This window comes from Lontra canadensis, unplaced genomic scaffold, assembly GCF_010015895.1.
Source record: "Lontra canadensis isolate GAN:19392208 unplaced genomic scaffold, GSC_riverotter_1.0 scaffold65, whole genome shotgun sequence".
NCBI lineage: Eukaryota > Metazoa > Chordata > Mammalia > Carnivora > Mustelidae > Lontra > Lontra canadensis.
Genome location: NW_022631059.1, coordinates 9,819,976 through 9,842,030, shown reverse-complemented (window position 1 = coordinate 9,842,030; position 22,055 = coordinate 9,819,976). Strand labels below are relative to the sequence as shown.

The 22,055-nt window shown below is 50.6% G+C and overlaps 1 protein-coding gene across 1 annotated transcript in view; it reads right to left on the bottom strand.

Annotated features, from left to right (window-relative positions):
* The window catches only part of NFATC2 (nuclear factor of activated T cells 2), a 136,265-nt gene extending 130,686 nt beyond the window's left edge, over nucleotides 1–5,579 (bottom strand). Inside the window, 1 exon segment of the mRNA XM_032878965.1 lies at nucleotides 5,395–5,579. Coding sequence (XP_032734856.1) covers nucleotides 5,395–5,524 — 130 coding nt within the window. The 5' untranslated portion in view covers nucleotides 5,525–5,579.
* Nucleotides 5,580–22,055: the final 16,476 nt, after the last annotated feature.

Sequence of the window (22,055 nt, the reverse complement as noted above, 5' to 3'; positions counted from 1 at the left end):
AGGTTTTAAGGGCCTCCCTCCCAGTCTCCTCCAGAACAAACGACCTTGAATTTGGAAGCACGGATGACATGTGTTCGGTAGTGACGAATGCTTAGGGCAACTTTCTCCCCACTTCCTTCGCCTCCCGGACAAGGCAGCGGCTCAACCCTAGCCCTCATTTCACCTTCCCGGCTGCACCTGGAGATGCTATTTGTACAAAGCAGGCTTAACAAGGCCCATCAACTCCACACAGACAGCAATGTCTCTGAATGTCACATGTGTTTAGCGAACCTGCTTACTTAGGGTAAGTAACTCTATTTTTAGCAAGCACCGAAAAAAACCCATGATACTCTATCCCGGCACCTCCTTGGTCCCTATTTGTTTACCAGGCTGTGTCCCACACTGGCCTGGGGGCCAGGCAAGGGGAGGACCACATCTAATTGTCTCTACACACCGCCCTCCTCCACCTCCAGGGCCTGGCACCAAATCAGCACTTAGTGAGTGTTTGCTGAAAGAATGAAGTTTTAATTGTCCCTGGGAATGGGTTGAGAGCAGGTGTTCCTGAGTGGAAATGCAGGTGACAAGAGGGGATGGGGTCCAGCGGGGTCTGTGAGTCCATCTGAAAACGGTATGAAAGGCACGGGGAGGGCAGAGGGGAAGTGGAGGGGGCCTGCACAGGTTGTGCACATGCGCAGCATGTACGTGCCTATAGGTGTGTACACGTGCTCCTACAGTGTGTGTGCATGTGGGATCTGTGGCTTTCATTAGCTTTGCAAAAGGGCTGTGACCCAAACGTTTAAGGACCACCAGAATTGACTCTGTAAGACCAGGAGGCCTGAAAGGTCGAGGTTGTTGCCATTTGCATTAGCTTATCAGGAGGGACACACCAGACCCACGGAGGCCTATCAGCAGGGATCACTCCCAGTGGGTCAGTCCCTAACACAGTCCAGAGGGGATGGGGCACTTCCGGAGGTGATAGGGACTCCCAGGACCATCCATCTCTCCCAGTGTTTTAGACATTGGGAGAAGTACTAATTCATTTCATTGAATTCATGAGCACATACAAAGGAATGAAATTTCTAATCTGTTCACTGACAACCAGCACACCTCTCTTCCCTCCACGATGAGGTTAGGAGCACCGGTCAAGATTCCCCCGCTCTGTCCTCGTTCTTTCTGTTACTTTTTTCAGCTGAGGCAGACAGCTAAGTATGGTAAGGGTCATACTTTGCATGCCTCTAAGCAAATAAATTTGAAAACCTAGATAAATAAAATGGATAATTTCTTAGAAAGATATGGCTTACCAAACTTGACTCCAGTAGACACAAAGTGCAAAGCAGACCAATTCCCATAGACAACAGAGAACAGAAGAGAGGCAGCAATCAGAGAACAACCCCATTAAAAAGGCACCAGGTCCGGATGGCTTCACAGGGGAATTCTATCACAGCTTTAGAAACGGGATAGTCCCAACAATACACACGTTATTCCCGAGCATGGAAAAGGAAAGAAATCCGAACCTAACAGCACACCAAAAAGGACTTAACAGACTAATATCACTCATGAATACTGCCAAAAAGAACCTTAAATATTATCAGACACCAGCCCACCACCATAAGTGACCAAGTCGGGTTTAAACCAGGAATTGTTCAATATTTGGAAATCGATTAGTGTAAGTCAGCATACAAATAGATCTAAGAAGAATAAAATCATTTTTCCATAGACCCAAGACATCTATGACATAATTCAACTCTCATTCCTAAGCAAAACCTTCAAGAAAATAGTAACGAGTAGGTACTTCCTTGACATAATAAAATCCATACACTTCAGTCCTAAAGTGGACACCTAAGGTATTCCTGCCCAGATCAGAAGCAAGGCACGGGTGCCTATCATTCCCACTACTATGTAGCAGACGGCTGAAGGTATTACTAGTGAAGGCCATTAGACAAGAGAAAATCAGAGAAGCATAATTTGAGGCTCTAGCTCGGTGAGGGCAGGGCCTGGGTCTTACTCCCTATTAGCCCCAGGATCTAACATAATAGATGCTTGACAGATAGCCAGATGAGTAAAAGAGTAATGGCTCACATGAACTGAGCACCTCTATTAAAAGCCAAGGGTTTAATAAAATGCTAGTAACAGATCACACTCTGTATTGACTTAACTAGGTCAAGGGGCGTCCGAGTGGCTCAGTCAGCTGAGTGTCTGACTCCTGATTTCGGCTGAAATCATGATCTCAGGGTCATAAGATCAAGCCCCAGGTCGGGCTCCGTGCTGGGCATGGAGCCTACTGGAGAGTCTCTCCCTCCCTCTGCACCTCCCACTCCCTCCCTCCCTCTCTCTCTCTAAAATAAATAAATACATCTTAAGTAAATAAAAGGTCAAGCCATTCAAGGCAAACAACCCACTAAGATAAATGCTATTATTTCAGCCATTTGATAGATAAGCAAACCAAGGTCCCAAGAGGTTAAATGACTCACCCAAGATCACTCTGTCGGTAAATGTTTTAAACTCCAGTCTTGCCACAGTGCCAGGCCCCGTATAAGCTGCTTTGCGTCTCGCATAATGAACCCGCACACAGTGGTCCAGAACGCAGGCTCTGGGGCAAGACAGCCAAAGCCAAGTTCATGTTTCAGCTCTGCCATTTACCAGGCCTGCTCTCTTGGGAAAATTCCTTCACCTTTCCACACCTCACTGTCTCCTCTTAACTAAGGGTGACAACAGTGCCCACCTGCTAGGGTCGGAGGGTCACTGCACGAGCTAATACGCATCTGTTACGATGTTCCAGTTCCATAAAATGAGCATCTGACTTCCCCCAAATTCCTAAGTCCCATCACCAAGTTCTGACAACATCTGTTCCATCCACCGGACCTCTCCTTCCTTGACTTTTGCCAAGCTCAGGCACAGAGCTGAGAGTAGCCGTCACACGCATCACCCATGTATTGTCACCTGGGACAAAGCCCAACAGCAAGTTAAAGGCTAGTGTCAGTCCTTGGGGAGTTCCACCATTCACAAGCAGAGAGGTGACCCCATTAACATCTGGGTAAGCCAGAGCCAGTCCCACATCTGGAAGAGCTCGCTCTGCCTCCCAAGGCTCACAACAGCCCTTCTCTTCCTCAGCCACAATGCTGCCTACTTTCCAGCAAGGAACCATCATCTTCAGATTCCAGAGCAAAGCCCCCACCAGACAGGAACTCCTTTCCAAAGAGCACCGTTTGGAAAGGAGGGCCTTTACAATAGAGAAGCCTGACAAAGACTACTTTGGCCAAGCTGGTCAAGGTCAGCATCAATGGTGATCAATCAAGTTGATAACAGGTACCCTTGATAGGACGTAATGGACACAGTCCCTTCAGCTGTGTGGTCTTTGTCCTCCAAACACACAGTCCCAGTCTTTCCATGAGGGAGACACCAGAAAGACCCTAACTGAGGCACTCTCTACAGTTGACCTAACCAGCGCTCCTCCAAAATGTCACGCTCATAACAAGCAGGACAGCATGGACTCTAGCTCATTATAATGCATTGGTATTGGTTCATGAATGGGAACAAATACACCCATACTAATGTCATGTAAATAAAATGGGGACCCAGGTGCTCGGGGTATAGCAACTCCCTCTATTTTCTTTACAACTGTTCTCTGACTCTCAAACTGTTCCAAAAAATAAAGTTTGCTGTTTGTTTGGGGTTTTTTGTTTTCGGGGGTTTTTTTTTGTTTTGTTTTAATGGTTCCAGGGTTTTTCACTGTGGCCATTTAGATACCCATCTGGCGGCCACCAAGCACCACTCGCCAAGAAAAACTATAAAAAGCACCTCCCATCAGATCTGGCTTGGAAACTATTTCCCCGGAAATCTCCCCTGTGCAAAAAAAGGGAAAAAAAGGGGGGGGGGAGTTAGCTGATTGTGAATCTGGGAGGGGTGTGAGTATTCCCTGCAAAACATGACTTTAATCTTAACAAACAAAGACCACGGATGTTAAAGGAACCTTAAAGGGCTCGTTTGCAGATTCTTAATTGTATCTTTTCAAAGCAAAGGATGGCCTCCAGATTGCAACTTGAGAAGACTGGTCTCTTTTGCTGACTAATTATTTCCATCTCCAGCCAAAATACAGAATAATTTACTAATTGCCATCTTGACTTGGCATCCAAGCCAAAGCAAGCCCCTCACCTAACATGGCCAGGGAAGACCAGGAGAGAAGGAAAGGTAAAACCTCTCACTCACCTGCCTTACATAGCATCTCCGGGAGGCACCGAGCCCCCAGATACCTGTGAAAAGGACTCCTACACAAAGCAGCCCGCGCAACCCCTTCCTGCACTCCGGATGCGGCCAAGCCCGAATGCATCTGGAAGTTACCAACAGGCCTGCCCCTGAGGCTTCAGCAAGCACTAGCTGGGCTGGGCTGTCAAAATCAGGAAGCCTGGTTGGGGTTGGGTTTTTTTTCTGTGTGTGTGTGTGTGTGTGTGTGTGTGTGTGTGTGTGTTTTGTGTTTTCTTTTTTGCTGTTTTTTCCAAGACAACCTGCTAACCAGAAAAATACAGTGAGGTTGGGCATACGACATCCTCCTCCTTCTGACAAATGCTCCTGCTAGACCACGTGAAGTGATGGCCCAGCCTGGGGAAGTCCCCAGCCACATTGGGCACCTACGAGCGGAGACTGACAGGTCGCTGAGGCAAGAATAAGCTTCTTCCTCCTGAGTCCACATGCCAGCCTTCGCCCCCAAACCCCACATCCACAACTGCGACGGGGCGGCTAGGGGATCGGGTAACAACGCGCAGACTGATCCATTCCGGCCCCTTCACAAAGGCCCCCCCGTGGAACTCAGGGACGAGATGGCGGGCTCCCTCACCCTGAAGCCAAACCACCCTCCAGCCTCAGGCTCAGACAAACTCTTCACCAGTTTCAACACCGAGTCCCTGACAAACTCAGCCACCGGGCTGGGCTGGCTGTCGGGGAGGGGAGGGTCAGCGTCCCAGGCCCCTAGAGTTGGGCTCAGCGGCAACCTCTTTGGGCACGTTCCCTCCCCATTGACTCCATTCTTTGGCCTCTGCGACTCCTTCCTCCAGAGGCAAATCAACCACTTCCTTTCCCCTCCGAAGACCCTGCAGCAGGCCAGAGCCAGCTGAGGCCCCTGCCACCCCCAGCTCTGCTGCCGGCGACCCTCAGGGAGAAGTCACCAGTAGCTGGAGACTGACGCCCTACTGGGCAAGAGTGAGCCTACCGCCCCCTAAAGGTGGCAACAGTCCCAGACGCCTCATGCCCTCCCTCTCACCTGGGGAGACGCACGCTCCCTTCTTCCTTCCAGGCGCACCCTCCCCCCCCGCGCCCCGGAAAGTGTGACATGGGGACCAAAGCGGGGCCCCGTGCCCACTCTGCAGGCCCAAGCCCCCGCCCGCGCTCGGGGGGGCCAGGCCGGGAGGAGCCTCCACCGACCTTCGATAGGATTCAAATACTCATAGTCGAAGAGGATGGAGAAGTCGAACTCGTCTTGGGGGCTGCCCCCGGGCTCGTGGCCCGGGGCGTCCCCGCCGTCGGGGTCCGGCTGCTGCTCCGGGGCGTCCATGGCGCGCGAAGCGGCGGGAGGGTGGTGGCCGGGCGGGGGGGCGAGCGCGGGCTCGGCCCTCTCCTGGGCCCCTCGCCGGGGGGGGTGGCCGGGAAGGGGCAGGAAGCGGGGCGGAGAGGCGGCGGGGTCCCTGTCCTCGAGGGGACGCACGCGGGCCCGGGGATGGCGCGCTGGCGCAGCGGGTCCTGGACGCGCCCGGGGAGCTGAGCGGTGGCGGCGGCGCGAGCTTCCTGCTCCGGGAGGCACCTGTTGCAGCCCGCGGAGGGGGAGGCGGGGACAGGGCGGCCGGGCCGGCGGGGGCGGGGCCGCCAGTCGGGCCCCGGGGGAGGGAGCTCAGGAGGGGGAGGCAGGCAGGCGGGCGGGCGCCCGAGAGGAAGGAGGCCGCCCGCCGGCCGGGGCCGCACCACCCGGGCCCCGAGCGGAGCAACAGGCCGGGACCACCGCCGGGCGCTCCGGGGCGGCCGCGCTGCGACCTGCCGCCTCCCACCCTTCCTCCCTCCCTCCCCGCGGGGAGGCAGCGGCCCTGCAGGACCCGGGACCTAGACTGGATTTCGCGCCTGCCATTTGTAGTGTGCCCTAAATGGTCAGCTGATCCATTCTTTTCCTTCCTTTCTTCTCTCAGGCGGGGTGTGTGTGTGGGGGGGGGCACCCATTCCCTTCCGCCACACACTGGGCCTCCAGGTGTGGTCTCTGGGTGCCCACAGCTGTGGCATGACTTTCACCTACCGTTCAGTCACCTGTAGATCCCTGAACGCAGTTTCCCAGGACCCGGGAAAGGATCCCAGATACTCTGAGAGCGAAGCCCCACCCTGACACCTGTACCTCTTAGACCCCCTGTCAGGTGCCTGGTGCCAGGGACCCAGCCTGAACCAGGCACTGATGCCCTGAGAAGCTCAGGTCAGGGGTAGGGGCAGACATGAAGGTGATACACCAGAGAAGAAAGATCATCTTGAACCGTGCTGGGAGAAATCACCAGGAGTAGGAAGTAAGGGTTGGCACCTGGAGAGACTTTCTTCTCTTGGGTGGTCAGGTGGGTGGGGGGTGGGCAGTGACATTTGGATGGACCTAAATGATGAGGGGGGGCGGTTCTGGCAGTGGAACCAAAGGGAAGCTAAAGCCGGAAGGGGCTCTGTGTGCCCTCCAAGCAAGGAGGGCAGTGCTGTTGGAGAGGTTGGCTGGTAACAAGTACATCTGGACACGTTAAAAACACAGCTTCCCAGGCTCTCACTGGAGTGTCCGACTCCGTTAAGTCTGGAGTAGAGGCTCAGGAATGTGTATTTTGAAATAAGCACCCAAGGTGAATGTTAAGAACACGTACATTTGAGGAACACTGCATAAGAACCTAGTACCACCTGCCCCCCCCACTTCCAATAAAACACTCCCAAGGGTCTCTGACCAAGTTGGCTGAATCAGAAAATAGACTCACAGAGGCAGACAAGGAGATGAGAACAGTGGTCTTCAACCCTAACAGCATGTCAGAAATCCCCTGGAACACTTTTTAAATGCCTGTGTCTAGGCTTCAGACCAACCCTCAGGGAACCAGAACATCCAAAGGTTGTTTGTTTTGTTTTGCTTTTTAATGACCTCAGATGCATCTAAACTGTAGCCAGTGTTGAGACTCCCAGAAGATATGGTGGGAGAGGTTCTAGGATTCCCAGAGAACCACACCTTGACCTCACGTGGGGAATGACTCAAATCCTTCCCCACAGGCAAGAAAGGATGGGGAATGTGTATCCTTCACAAGGAGCCCTCTCTGCTCCATTAAGGGATTTGTGCCAAGCTAGGCATCATCATTCATTCCACAAATATTTGCTGAGTCCATGAAGTACCTGACATTGCGACCACTTTTGGAGATCCAGCCATCAACAGGACAGCACCTCTACCCTCACCATGCTCATATCCTGGGAGCAAAGAGACACAGCAATGAGTAAGGTTTTCTAGATTGCACTTAGACTAGTGTTTCTCATCCCTGGCCACACTTTGGAAGCATCTGGGGAGGTTTTACAAAACCCTGAGGTCCAGGCCCCACGTTCAAACATTCTGATTATAACTGGTCTCTGGTGGGGCCGGGCCATTGAATTTTTAAACAGCTCTCCAGGTGATTCAAATGCATGACTGGGGTTAAGAACCACTAGTTTAGACTCTCACTTCATTTCAAGGGACCCAGGCCTAGCCTCAGGACTCACCAACTTTCAGAGACCTAGGAAGTACTTTCTGGTTGTCCGAGCAGAAAATGATCCTCTTCTTTAATTCCTAATTATAATCACAGTGACACTGGGTATAGCCAATAAACATCTTAGAGAAACTGATAAATGTAGATGGAGGAGGAGGGAGTGATGACCCAGACTGGGGCACTTAGAGCCAAGTATCTAGAAGGAGACCGGTGCTCTTGGATCCTTATGATAGGACCCAAAGTCCAGATCCTGAAATGTAGTCAGGGATAAACAAAGGACCAAGCCTCTCCTTATGGTGTAGAAAAAAAGAAGGGCTGGTGTCACCCTCCCACGTCCTTTCTCATCACCCACCCATAATGATTAAACCCCTCTAATCTAGCGGACATCTGTTGATTTGCCTACCTGGAATCATTCCCTGCTTCTGATAACAGCATCCCAGGGTGTTCCTTTGGGAAACTACTCTTGACATAATTTTGGCAAAACTATCAACCCAATTGTCCCCCTACCCCCACACCTGGCAAAGAACTGGATGACTGACCCAGGCTTGAAAAGAGAATTTTATCTCCGCTAGCCTCTGAGACCTACTAAGGCAGTGGTCATGACTGCCTCATTCAGACACAACTTTATGTCCAGTAGATGTGTGGATGGATGGATAGACGGATGAATGGAAGAGTGGGTGTTTGGAGGGACGCATGGGTGCATGGATGGGTGGATGATGGATGGACAGAAGAGTGTAAGTTTGGATGGATTCATCAGTGGATACATACATAGATTAATTGATCAATGGTGGAAGAATAGATGTTTAGATAATAGTAGCTGGATCAATCCATGGTGCAATGGAAAAGTGGATGTTTGGATGGAGGGATGGATGGACAGCTGGAAAAAGAGTTTAACTCTCCTGTGTGTGTAAGTTCCTTAGATTTTAACAACTCCGTCCAGCAGGGAGTCTGCTTGTCCCTCTCCCTCTGCTCCTCTGCGTGCTCCCAAGCACTCGCTCTCTAAAATAAATACATTTAAAAAAAATAAAAATAGAAAAAGACTCTAACTACCTTAGCTGTTCCTCTGAATAGTGGATATATTTTAAAAGCTTCTAAGTTTTGGAATCTGCGCCCTAACAATCAAAGGAACCTATTTTCTTTAAAGGAAATAGGTTCAGACTAGGCCCTGACCCAAAGCAGTTTCTGCTGGAGCCCTGGGAAGCGAGAAGCTTTTCTTCTTGGAGGGCCACCTTGAGGGTGGAGGTTTGGGTTGGGGGGAAGACATACTTTCAATTCCAAAATAAATAATTTGTGCTCTTAGGAGCAAGGATTAGGAGCAGAATGCATGACCTTTATGCATTCAGTGCCCTCACCCCAGGGGGGACAGGGGTGGGATGGAGGCCTTTGACAGTGCAGCTCTGTCAACCTTCTCTCTGCCCTGTGCCTGACCTCCTTGCAGAGGCCCTGGCCTCTTCGTTTTTCTCCAGCCTTTCCAACAAAAGTGCAAGGGGAAGCCAGCAAAGCCCCTGAGAGCTTGAAACTTCTAGCACGCCTTGGTACCGTCTGGCCCTGCTCCAGGAATTCAGCTCACTTCAACAAGCATTTACCTTAACGTATAATTGCAAACCGAGGTAAGCACCATGAAGAAAAGAAGAAGGTGCTAGAGCTTGTAGCAAGGAAACCTGATGGGACCCACTACCCACTACAGAGTTCAGGGAAGGCTTCCCCAGGAGCTGAGGTTTCCGCAGAGGCCCTCAAGTCGTCAAGAAGTTGGCCAGTAATAGAAGAAGAACTAGCAGCCAGATGCAGGAAAGTATGTGCAAAGGCCTTGAGGCAGGAGGAAGTATAAAGTGCTGGAGGCACGGAAGGAAGACTGGAGTGGCAGGTACTCAGGAACCTGAAGAAGGTATAAGGGAAGGCTGGAAAGTAAGTGGGGCCCTGGGACCACGTGGAGAATTCTGGACATAAGAGCAATGTGGAACAACCAAACGGTGTCTGGCAGTGCATGACAAGATCATGTTCAAGTTTTTAAACAATTGCTTAGGTTCTATGTGGAGAAGAAACTGCAGGGTACAAGGGCTGAAGCGGGAAGACCGATTAGGAAGTGACCTGTAAGCCAAGGGGACAAGGAGCACTGGGAGCGTAGCCTTCAGAGAGGGAGTTGAAAACAGCAACAGCCCACAAAAGACACACATATGTACCCTTGTCCTTGGTCATGCTTCAGTGATCTCTTTTCCTCTTCTAGGCATGATTTGATTCCCCCTGAACACGAATATCAGAGGAGCATGGGTCTTGGGCTCTAAGTCCTGAGGCCCATTCAGGTGGGTGCTGGAGGGACCCACTACCCACAGCTCTACGCTCCTTTCTGCCTTCTGGCAGAAAGCTCATCTTCAGCTGCAGCCCTGACCTCTCCCCTTACCTCCGGGCAATGCGTCCTGTTGCCAACCCAACATTCCGTTTGGGTGTCCGACAGGCATCTCAAAGTGACTGTGTCCACACCAAGCCCCATGATGCTTTGAAACCTCGCTGCTCCCCCACCTCCCAGCTCAAATATCACCGCACCCGCCCCCCATTTATCCAGTTCTCTGACCAAAATCCAAGGAGTAGTCCTGTGATCCCTCTCGTTTTCTCACACGCATGGACAAACCCGCAGCAAATCTGGACATCTCTATCTCAAAATGTAACCTAGACCCAACTGTGTCTCACCAACCTCGTGCCCCAACGAGCCACTTCCCTGGACAACTGCACAACTGCAGTCACCTCCTCCCTGGTCTTGCTTCTTCCACTTTGCCTTGACACGGAGCAGCCATGGGCAGCTTCGCACAATATGATCCCGTAAATGCCCCCTGTGGCTTCCCATTAAGTTTAGAATTAAATACAAACACATTGGCCTACAAGACCTTGGATAAGCTGCCTCCAGCCCCAGCTCTCTTAGACGACCATCTCTCCCCATTCGCCCCTTCTCTTACCCCCTTCTGCCACCCTGCTCATCCACCTGTTCCTTGATAATGCCAAGTACAACCCCACCTCAGGGCCTTTGCACGTCCTGCTCCCATGGGTGTTTGCCAGGCCAGCCCCTCACTATTCATGCCTCAGCCCAAATGTTACCTCCTCAGAGAGACCTTCTGTGACCACCCCAATAAAAATAGCAGCCCTGGCATTCTCTTTTCCCATGGTCAGCTTTGTGTTGTCATGGCCTTTTGCTCCACAATATACTGTACTAAACTATATATCTGTTCACCCGTTGATTACCTGTTCTCACTTGAATGTAAGCCCCACAAGGGCAAGGCTGTGTGTCTGCTTTGATCACTGGCATTTCTGGGGTTGTCAGCTTTAGTAGATAAAAATACAGGACACAAGTTAAATTTGGAGTTTAGACGAACAACACATTTTTTTTAGTGTAAGTATGTTCCATACATTATGGGGGGCACATTTAAGCTAAAAATGATTCATTTTGAAATTCAAAGTTACCCAGGCACCTTGTATTTCTGTCTGGCAACTCTGGCTATATCCCCAGATCCTAGAATAGGGTGGTAGGTAGTCCCTAAGAGACAGCTTAAGGAATGAATGAAGGCACGGTGCCCAAAAGAGTTTCCCCCTGAGAGCTCAATCTGGCAGAAGCTTGTACCAAGAGGAACACTGGGGTCCCCACTTCCCTCAGTTTAATGGGACTTGTCAGGGATATCCTGAAATCTGGTGTTTTGCACAACTGCCGGCCCAGCCTCCAGGGTGCTTACAATACCTGTAATCATTTTTATATAAAAACATCGCATCTGACGCAGTAGCTCTAGGGAAATTCTGCCTGTACATGTTTTTTATTTAAGAAAGAAAGAAGAAAAAATACTTGTAGAATATACGTTGTGTTCCAGAAAATATTTGCTTGGTATTTTTGAATCCAGTCACCACTGCCCCCCACCACTGACCTCCTTGAAGGTCAATGGCACCCACAGGCGTGAAAACACAAATGTCTGGCCAAGGTTGGGGTGACCTAGGGGTGGAAGACGAAACATCGCTGGGCTGGAAGGCCCAGGATCCAATCCAAGTTCTTCCTCTAACTCGTGCTGCAACTTTTAAGCAAGTCACCTCGGCTTTCCATGCCTCAGTTTCTCCATCCGTAAAATGGGGGATGAACTGGGTCATACCTGAGCCCCCATTCCGGCTCTAATAGTCAAGCATTCTTTGATGTTCACCCCAGTGGCCTCCAGGGCTATCTTCATGGGTATACATGAGACCCCATGCTCAGAAGGACCCCACACTTGGTTGAATGCTCCGCTGTTTTAAGATTCTTAATTTTTGGAATTGGGGCAGCACATGTTCACTGTGTGCCAGGCCCTACAAGTGACACAGCGAGGCACGATGGCAGACTACAACAAATAAGTCACCAGTTCTCGTCACGAACTCCACATGCTGACAACGCCCATTGTAATAAAAGCTTGACTACAAAATGTAGGCACTGAAACCTTTTGAAGTCTAATCCAAAAAGCAGGAACATCCTTTACTACGTTCCAGAAACAAACCCACCTCGACCTCAGACCATCCTGGGTTGATCTCCCTACATGCTACTATTATAATTCAATATGCTAATATTATAATTTAGAGATATTATAATTTAGAGATGGGTGCGTTTGGCTCCCACAGGCCTGGAATGTGGATAAGGCAAATGAAACTAGACTCAGGACAGCGCCAAAATACTCAGCAATTAATGAAATGATATTTCCATAAAATGGTTTGAAAAATGAAAACAAGTGCAAAAATAAAAATAAAAAAATAAAAAAGCATCCACGGTGAGCAAACGATGACAATTCTAATGAAGACAGAATGAATACCAACAGGGCCTCGCAGAGCCACACCACAGCCTGAGGCAAAAAGGAAAAATGAGTAATACTGGTCTTGTCTTTATTTAAAATTCTTATTTTCATTCTTGGTTCAGCATGGATTTTTGACATCAATTTTGATTTTTAAAATATTACATTAAAATGTTACTCATCTCGATTACGGAGTCTTTTGGCATGCCCTTCCAGTCTGCCTTCCCACCACAGCCATTTTCAGGAATGAGCTCCTTATGGATCGGGGAAATAAGACAGTCTGAGAGTTGACTTCTACTCCAATCTGACACCTACGTGGTCTTTTAAAGCCTGCACAGGACTTCTCTGGTGTGAGAAAACAATTCTCCAGGAGAGGATGGCTGCAAAAGGCAGTGTGTTCAAGCCAGCCGCCCCCTCTCTCTCCCACTTCCACCTACACCCTCCCCCACCCCGCACCCCTGTACAGACATTGACCTTGACCATGCAGGCTCTAAGAGGGCGACGTTCTACTAAAAGCCCAAACCCGAATCCAGGTGTGGAATGTGAGAAGATGCTCCATTTGACAGCAGAAATCACAAGTTTGCTGTAGCTCAGCCAAATCCATCCTGCACGGACATTACAACCAGGCTGCTTGGTCATTCTTTTTAATCCAAACTAACATTTTCAAATTGGGAGATCTGGGGGTTCCTGGGTGGCTCAGTCGGTTAAGCATCTGCGTTCGGCTCAGGTCATGATCCCAGGGTCCCGGGATCGAGCCCCACATTGGGCTCCCTACTCGATGGGGAGCCTTCTTCTCCCTCTCTCTCTCTCTCAATCTGCTCCTCCCTGTGCTTGTGCTCTCTTTCTCTCTCTGTCAAATAAATAAATAAAATCCTTAAAAGAAAATAAATTGGGAGATTTTACATAAAAATCCCAATTTCCAGTATCTCCTAAAAACCAGGAAGATCTGGCCACGGCAGGTCCATAGTGCCATGTGGACCAGTGGGCTGGAGGAGAGTAGAAGCTGCCCCCTTCAGATGACTCCATCGCTGTCAGGCCCCCACCCAGCCGGCCCTTGTCCCCGTGAGCACAGGAGCTTGAGACCCTGGCTCCAGGCTCTTGACTCCTCCCACCTGGTCCCTGCTCACCCAGGACGCCCTGGGTTCTATTTCTCTTGATTCCTGGCTTCCCAGCACATTCCCCTCTGCCTCCCGAAACTGGTCCTTGGCAGGGGAGCGGCAAATTTACCTGGCTCTTAAACGACCGTTCTTGCTTCTGATCAAGCACGAGGAGCAGCCATCTCTCAGCCCGCGGAGCTTCATCCTCTACCAAAGCAGAGCCTTACAGGCAGGCAGCCGCTAGTTAGGGGACGGAGCACTGGTTAGTCTCCACCCATCCCCACGACCATTTCTCAGCCATCTGCCTTCTGCCCTGTTGTCACCCAGGCCATCCGCCTAGATGCCTGTGCCCCCAGTATTGCATTTTGCATCTCCATTTTCTCCCTTGCTGTAGTCTGCATCGACTAAAAACATCAGGGTTGACTTCATACTCTTTGAAGTCAGGGAGTGAGGACAGCAAGCTGACTTCAGGGAGCTCACAGCGACCCTCCACCAGCCATCCTTCCACGTGACCACACCTTGGTCCCCCAATAAGACCACAAGGCATCTCTGTCTCTCTCTCTTGCATTCCTCTGTCAAAACCATCACTAGATTTTACTTAAACCTTTAGTTACGTAACATGTAAATGGCTTCCCATATGACTGGGTCTCCCCAAATGTACAAAAAGAAAAATCTTGATCTGACTTTCAAATGCAAACAAGCACGTCTTTCCATATCTTGGATTTTCTCCATAAGACCTAGCTGGTGCCTTGCCCCTAGTGGAACTTCCACACACACCTCTGGACTTACTGGTTCAACGACTGAAGTACGCCATCCAGAATCCATAGGAAAGACCCCAGAGATCTGGTGGACAATGGACAGACTTGAAGGTTATGAAGCTAAAGGAAAGTACTAACTTGAATTTAAAACAATAAAGTAGCAGCTAGCATGAACTCACTGCTTTCTCTGTGCTGAGAGTGTCACAGACAGGATCTTTAAACCTCCAAGCCCCCCCACCCCCACCATGTGTAAGGATTACTATTACCCACATTTCAGTTAAGGAAACTAGGCACAGAGTTTACTTCTAAAGTCACACATGCCACCACAGAAATGATTTTGTCCCACACAAGTCTGATACTCATTACTGAGTCACACTGTTCCTTGGTTATTAGCTAGGGGCGGATTTGCTAAGGGACATTTTGGACCAAGATGAAACGCTGAAAAACGTCTCGTGACTCCCAGTGATAGGAGAGGGTGAAGGAGGGGCCCACGTGGGGCATCTAGGCTGGGCTGAGAGGAGGATGTGTCTAAAGTGGTTCCTATTGTTCACAAAGTTAATGGCGTCTACCCCGGTGCCAAAGACAGGGACCATTCCTGTGGGACCCCTGGGCTCCGGGGAACACAGTATGGGAACCATAAAGGAGAGCACTCTGTGGACTGGAAACCAGCCCTCTCCACCTCCTCGGCCCCATGCTGCTCCCAGCCGTCATCATCTCCCACCCGCGCCCGGGCAACAGCACCCATCTGCATTCCAAGCACCTCTTCTTATCTGATACAGGCTGTTCTCCACTTAATGGCCAGTATGAGCCTTTGAAAAGATTAACAAGACCACACCCTGTGCACTTAAAATTCCCCTAGTGCCTCCCAGTACCCTGAGAATGAACTTCAGACTGCTCCAGCCCTGACTTGCCTCCCTGATCACATCCGGCTCCCCCCCCCACCCCTCCAAATCTGGGTTCCAGCCTCCAGCAATACAGGCTTTCTTGCAGCTCCCTGAATGTCCCAAGCACATCGCTCTCCTTAGGGCCTCCTCCTTCTGCCCGGATGCTCTTTCCCCCAGACATTCTATAGGCAGACACCATGCCGTTCAGAGGGCAGTGAAAAAGACAGCTCTTTAAAGACAAAGGGGCCATTCAGTCTGAATCAGCAAACCCTACCGTGTGGATTAAATTGTGTCTTTTCCCAAAAATACATTCAATTCCTAACCCCAGCTACCTGCGAATGCGATCTCGTTTGGAAAGAAAGGCCTTTGCAGATGTCATCAAGTTAGGATGAACTCATTCAAGCTGAAGGCTGGAATCCAGCGACTGGTGGTATCCTTATAGGAAGAAGAGAGGACACACACACACACACGCATGCACACACACACACACGAGGAAGAAGGCCCTGTGAGAGCAGATGCAGAGACCGGAGGGACGCATCCACAAGCTAAGGATGGCCAGGAGCCACGGGAGGTTGGGAGAGACGAAAGAGGATCCTCCCCTAGATCCTTCAGCGAGATCGCGGCCCTGCTGACACCTTGAGTTCCAAAATTTAGTCTCTGAAAAAGAGCGAAAATACATTCCTCTTGTTTTCAGCCACCCAGTTTGTGGTCACGTGTGACGGCAGCCGTAGGAAATGAACACTCCCACCCACCACACATGCATGTACACACATGTGTGCGTGTGTGCGTGTGCATGCACATACACCCCCGCATGTGCATGCACAGGCACACACACTTATACACATACATGTGTGCACAGATATACATGCATGCACACATGTATGCACACGTACGCAACATGCGTGCGTATACATATACACATATACATGCACACATACACAAGTCACACATACACATACGCACATACGCATACATACACATATACACACATGCACGCACGCACACGTGCACACATATACACAATATACACATACATGCAGATACATGCACATGCACATACACACACTCCCCCATACCTGTATACACATATGCATGCCTGCACACGAATATACACACATACACACATGCACATATATGTGCACACACCTATACGTGTGCATGCTTCTGCATGCACACACTCACAAACCCACACATATACACATACATTTACATATATGCGCGCGCACATGTGCACTCATACACGCGCACATGCGTGCGTAGCACATGTGTACACACATGCATGTGTGTGCATGCGAGTGTGCATACACAAAGCCATTCCCAGCTCTGTTCTCTTATTTGAGTCTCTAACATCGGATGCCCTCTGAAACTATCTTGGCTGTTCCCGGGGTCACTTGCTTGGCTTTTGCCTCCGGAGGGCAGACTCTGTCTCATTCACTGCTCTGTCCCGAGCATGGGGGATGGTAACTCGTACACAGTGAGTGCCCCAACAGTGTTGACGAAAATGAACTAAATGGCCAAGGGAGCCTCTAAGCAGGGGTGAGAATGAGGTGGGCCGGGAGGAAAGGGGTGGCGAGGCTCGCACAGGCCGAGGGAAGGCCCAAATGGCGAGTGTGCAGAGGAGAGGAGTGGGGAGACACTGGCTCGGGGAGCAGAGCCAGAGTCACCAAAGAAGCATCAGTGGAGCCTCAGCCTCCAAGAGGCTTGAAGGACATGGACCCAGGACAGCCCCATTGTGTGGGAGAAAACCGGAAATGGTAGGGAGGGTGGCTGCCTAAAGTTACTGAGTAGCCCAGAGAGTCAAAGCAGAGGAAGAAGACCCCTGGCCGCCTACGCCTGCTCCCCATGATGCAGAGGGTGGGGTCCTTTAGCCCCCATCTTCCGCTCCCCGTCTTGCTGGGTGGTCCCGCGGCTGGAAGCAGGGGACCCAAGACCATGGGGCTCTGAAATGCCAAGCTTGGGGCATCAGCAGGGTCTGGGCCTGCCCTCAAGATGCCCTGACCACTCCCCAGCTCGGTTTCCTCAACTCTAAGCAGGGATCCTATTCTATACCAGCCTCTTATGGGGGTTGTGAGAAGCCACTGAGATGATATGGGGAAAGGGCTTGGCCACACAGAATGTTCAAGAAAGAGCAAACAGGTCCGCTTGGTGTCGATCATTCAGCCTCGGGGAGCGACAGGGCAGAGTGGGTTGCGTCCAAGCTCTGTGACTTAGCCGCGCGCTCCTGGGGGGTGACCGCACCTCCTTGTGCAAGATGGGCGTGGCAGCCGTCGGGCTGGCGTGAGGTTAACGGGGTGGTACAAGGGAGACCCTTAGGACAGTGCCCGGCACGTAGTTGGCAGCCACAAGTGGTGGCTGCCATCGTGGTCTTTGGGGCCAATGTTCTGCAGACGACAGCATGAAAGCATGTGTCTGCTGGATGGCCCAGGAGGAATCCTGTTTGGGTCTATAGCCTTTGGTGGGAAAACGTGGAAGTCAAAGGCCACCGTCATTGTGAAAGGAGGCCAAAGAGTGAACCAAAAAGACGGCACAGTGCTTCAGACTTTTAAGTCTTCGTTCCACAGCCTTCGCCGATCAGATCTACCCCTACCGCGCATCACCCACTCATCCATTCATCTGTCCGGCCGCCCACTGAACACAAAAAATACCGAGGACCTACTAAGGGCAGGCACTGTTCAAGGCCCTGGGGCCACAGGAGTGAACAAGACAGCTGTGGTTTCTACTTCCTGGAGTTGAAGTCTGAGAGAAGACACAGACGCAGCATGGCCAGTTTATCCCAGTGTGACCAGCACAGGATAGGGCAGCACAGGGCGGGGGCCTCCAATCCAGTCTGGGCGGTCAGAGCCTCACATCCCTGTTCTAACAAAGGAACAAAAATAGAAACCTGCCTGGCTTCTTCCGGGCGAGATGTGAAGTACTCAGCCACTCATGTAAGTAGTCAGGGAGATCATCAATCCAATGCGAAAATGCCAGAGAAAAGCACTTGGTAATTGTTTTTTTTAGTTTGGATTTTTCGGGGGTTGGGGGTGGAGGGTAAATATTGAACTAATGAATTATACAGTAATAATGACATCAATTAATTATGAAGTGGGTACTTTGAGGGTCATACTGTTTATTAAAAGAGTGAAACTCTCCACTGATTAGTAAATAATTGCCGTCCTCCCCTCCAAGGGTCTCTGCTGCCTTGGGACCTTCCCGGCCACTCAGCAAACAAAGGGTTAAAACCTGGCCCAGCAGGGGAGTCTGCTGGCACCCCCACCCCTGCTGTCCTGACTGGTGAATGCTCAGTTATGAAGGATTACTCTGCATATTATGACGGTCATCCTTTTATATGTGGGGTCATTGAGACATAGGATATTGGAGTTACCTGCCTACGGTCCTGCAGCTAACAAGTGGCAGAGCCAAGATTTGAACTCAAATCACCAGATCTCAGACTATTAACTTCTCCACTGTAGAAGTGTCCTGGACCCCATCCTAGACACAGAAGTCGACCTGGCCCTCTCCTCAGGGGGTGCACAATCCAGTTAAGGAAAGTTTGCCATAAAGGCAGTTGGAGTAGCTTCCGGGATAATGAGCACTTCTCTCTGAAGTTCTAGGGAAAGAAGGAGAGACCCGGAGGTGTTGCTGGAGGTGGGATGATGTGGGACCAACAGAAGGGCTTAGCCAGGCGGGGGGGCCCCTGGAAGGGTCTCTGACCAGTGCAGGCAGAAGGCAGTGCTGGCTTAAGAGCCTCCCGGGCCTGGGAACTGTTCTTGTTCTAGTGGAAATGGAAATACCGTGCCTCCATTCCCCTGAGCCAAGGCAAGAAGCCCTCCTTGATTCACCCTACTATTGAAATAAATCAGCTGCTGCCTCAGTTTCCCTGACTCTACTGATGATGCTTGTACCCTTCCCCTCCTTCCACACTGCTCTCCTTCCCTTCCAGGATACATCAGAGAACACCCTACCAGAAGAGCCCAGAACCAGGGTCAGGTCTGCCTCCGCTCCCTCATCTGTCAAACGGTGTTATAAAGAATTACGAGAATAGTAACGAGTTCCAGAGACAACAGAGCTTATGGTCAAGAGGCTGGATTCAAAGTATGGCTCCACCGCTTCCCTGCTGGGCAGCGCCTGGCCAGTTCCCACACCTCTCTGTGCCTCACTCCCCTCCTCCGTGAAGGAGACGGTAATTGTCCTCAACACACACGTTCGCGTGCCAGGCATTGTAGGGCCAGCTTGCTGTGTGACTTCAGGCAACGTAGCTCTCTTGGTCCTAAACTGTCAGGCAGTAATAACATTGAGCATGTTTTACCTCATGTTCAGCACAGAGATGAGTATTCCATGAGCATGATTTCATGGGACGCTCATGACACCCCCCGACCCCCCCCCCCCAGGTCCTCTCCATCACATTCCCTGTTGCAGCTGAGGAAACGGGCTTTAGAAGACATGATCTTGCCCAACCTGTGCCGTTGGGAAGCTCCAATAAGTTAAAAGTGTACCTCAAGAGATTTAAAGCGCCCCATCTCTTCGAAGACTTTTTTTTTGTCATTCCATTTTTGTCACCATGTTGTTACTTAGCATCTTCAAAGCAACAGGAATCACAGCTAATATTTGCCAAGTGTTGATCTGTGAGCATGAGACCATCGTAGGGACGTTACCTCTGTTACCTCCCAGAATCTCACAGCAACTTGTAAGGGAGACATTATTACTGGTCCCATTTCAGGGATGTGGAAGCCGAGGCACAGAGAGGTTAAGTCACTTGCCCAAGATCACACAGTTGCAATGTGGCCAAGCAGGAACTCTAATCCAAGCAGAGGACTGGGAGTTTGGGTCTGGGAGTGAACAGAGCTCACCCTGGATTTGTTAATTCCTAAAATACTTTCCATCATCCCACTTCAGATAAAACTGAACACACCTCTTTCAGATCTTCAGTTTTTCCCAGGACCTTGACCCGGAGCTGCACAGCAAGGTCAGTATTTTCTTACCATGCAAATATTTCTATTCACTATTGCTGACCCCACCCATCTGCGGGCACACTTCAGGTCTGTTCCTAGGATCACGGCGGTGTTTGAGTTTAAAGGGGCCCTTCGGTTGTTCCCCGGGGAGACCCCGCTGCAGGACATGGCTGAAGCCACTCATGCCAGCTGTCTGTGATGTCTAGAATTGTATTCCATGTGCCCGTTGCCTTGGCATGCCAAGTGTGGTTTGCTGGGAACAATGTGGTACCCTGTCTCCCACATGCATACACACACTGGCACGCTCATACTACAACCCCTGCATACAAGAGCTTGGCTTGGGGAGGGTAGGCAATGTACGTGCACGTCCAAAATACACACACTTCAAAACCTAGAGGGACGAGCAAGTTCGTAAACCCAGAGGAGAGGTGTAGCCACACCAATAAAATGTGAGGCTTGTGTTAGATCACACCGTAAAACAGAAGCCCAGTTTCTCCTCCAAGCTCTCTCTCCCTTTCTGAATAGAGCTCAATGCTGCATTAGTCTGTCCCCACCCCCACTATCATAACATCAAACACCATTCTTCAGTACGTGTGACAGTAAAAACCAATTTGCGTCCATAAGACATCTGTCTGTCGGCTGGCTGAGAGCATCACTTTTACAGATGCTGCCATGTCAGTAATGTCTTGTGACCAGTATTGTCATATGCTTGACCCCTAGCAGAGGACAGGATAACCTGGTGCCCGTAAAAATGTTCAAAGCATTGGCAGGGACTTGCTTTCAAAAGCGCAACTCAGCTAAAAAAAATATAAGCCATGGAGGTTCACTGTGGCAAAGCACACCATTTACCTAACCCAAGGCAGTTGGCCTCACTTGGGTTTTCCAAAAAAAAAAAGAAAAAGAAAAAAAAAAGAGCCCTTCAGGTTTATTTACTGAAATTGTCATTTCTTTTCCCCCAGAACTTTAATCAGCCACACAGAGCACAAAACCTACATTCAACTCCAATTTTATGACACGAGGCTAACTCCTCCTACGCATATTTATTTCACTTAACTCTTGCAGTCCTGCCCGCTGGGCAGTGCCCCCCGCTCCACGCGGGGCTGGCCTCTGGAAAGCACATCGCATTGCCTGGTTCCCACTCTTAAAGCCCGCTTCATTAGCATGCAGCCTAAGCCCTCTGCAATCCCAGCCAGATGGCTATTTTCATATCATATTCTTATACATCAAGCCCCTCCCGTAAGATCCCAATAGTGTGATTCCGGCGCTGACTCCAAGAGGAGGGGGAAAGACAGAGACGTGGAAAGTAGAGTGTAATCAGATCGCCAAACAAACTGATGGTACATTGCACTTAAAAGGGGAGCCGGAGGACTGTATCCATTAGGCACATCAAAAAGGGGGAAAGAAAGTTGTTCAAATGTCCCAGGGCATCTGCTGCTCTAACTGTTAAAAAGCAAAAATCCTCATTACTGTATCTATTATATAGTAAAATGTCAAGCGTGTTCCCCTAAAAGAAGAAAAAAGTCTAAATGATGATGATGATGGTGATGACGGTGATGATGGTGGTGGTGATGATGGTGCCAGAGCGGAACGGCGTCTGCTGTCAGAAGCCCGGTGCTGCAATGGTTAAGCAGCCGGCAGTGAGCATCACAAATCTCTCCCACCGTCCCACAGAGGAGACAGTCCTTACGACAGACCTGCCTAGGGAATCCCGCCTTGAGATGCCTCACTGCCCCCGCAAAGTGGCCTCAAGCCGACTCCCCCCATGCCCAGGTCTCCCCTCCTTGGCCAGGGTGAGGGCACCCCGGCCCCTACCCCCGCCACCTGCGCCCCTAGGAGACAGCAGTCCCCGGGCCTCCCCCGCGACCTCAGCCAGGAGCTGAAAGCGCTGCCCGAAAGGAGCAGAA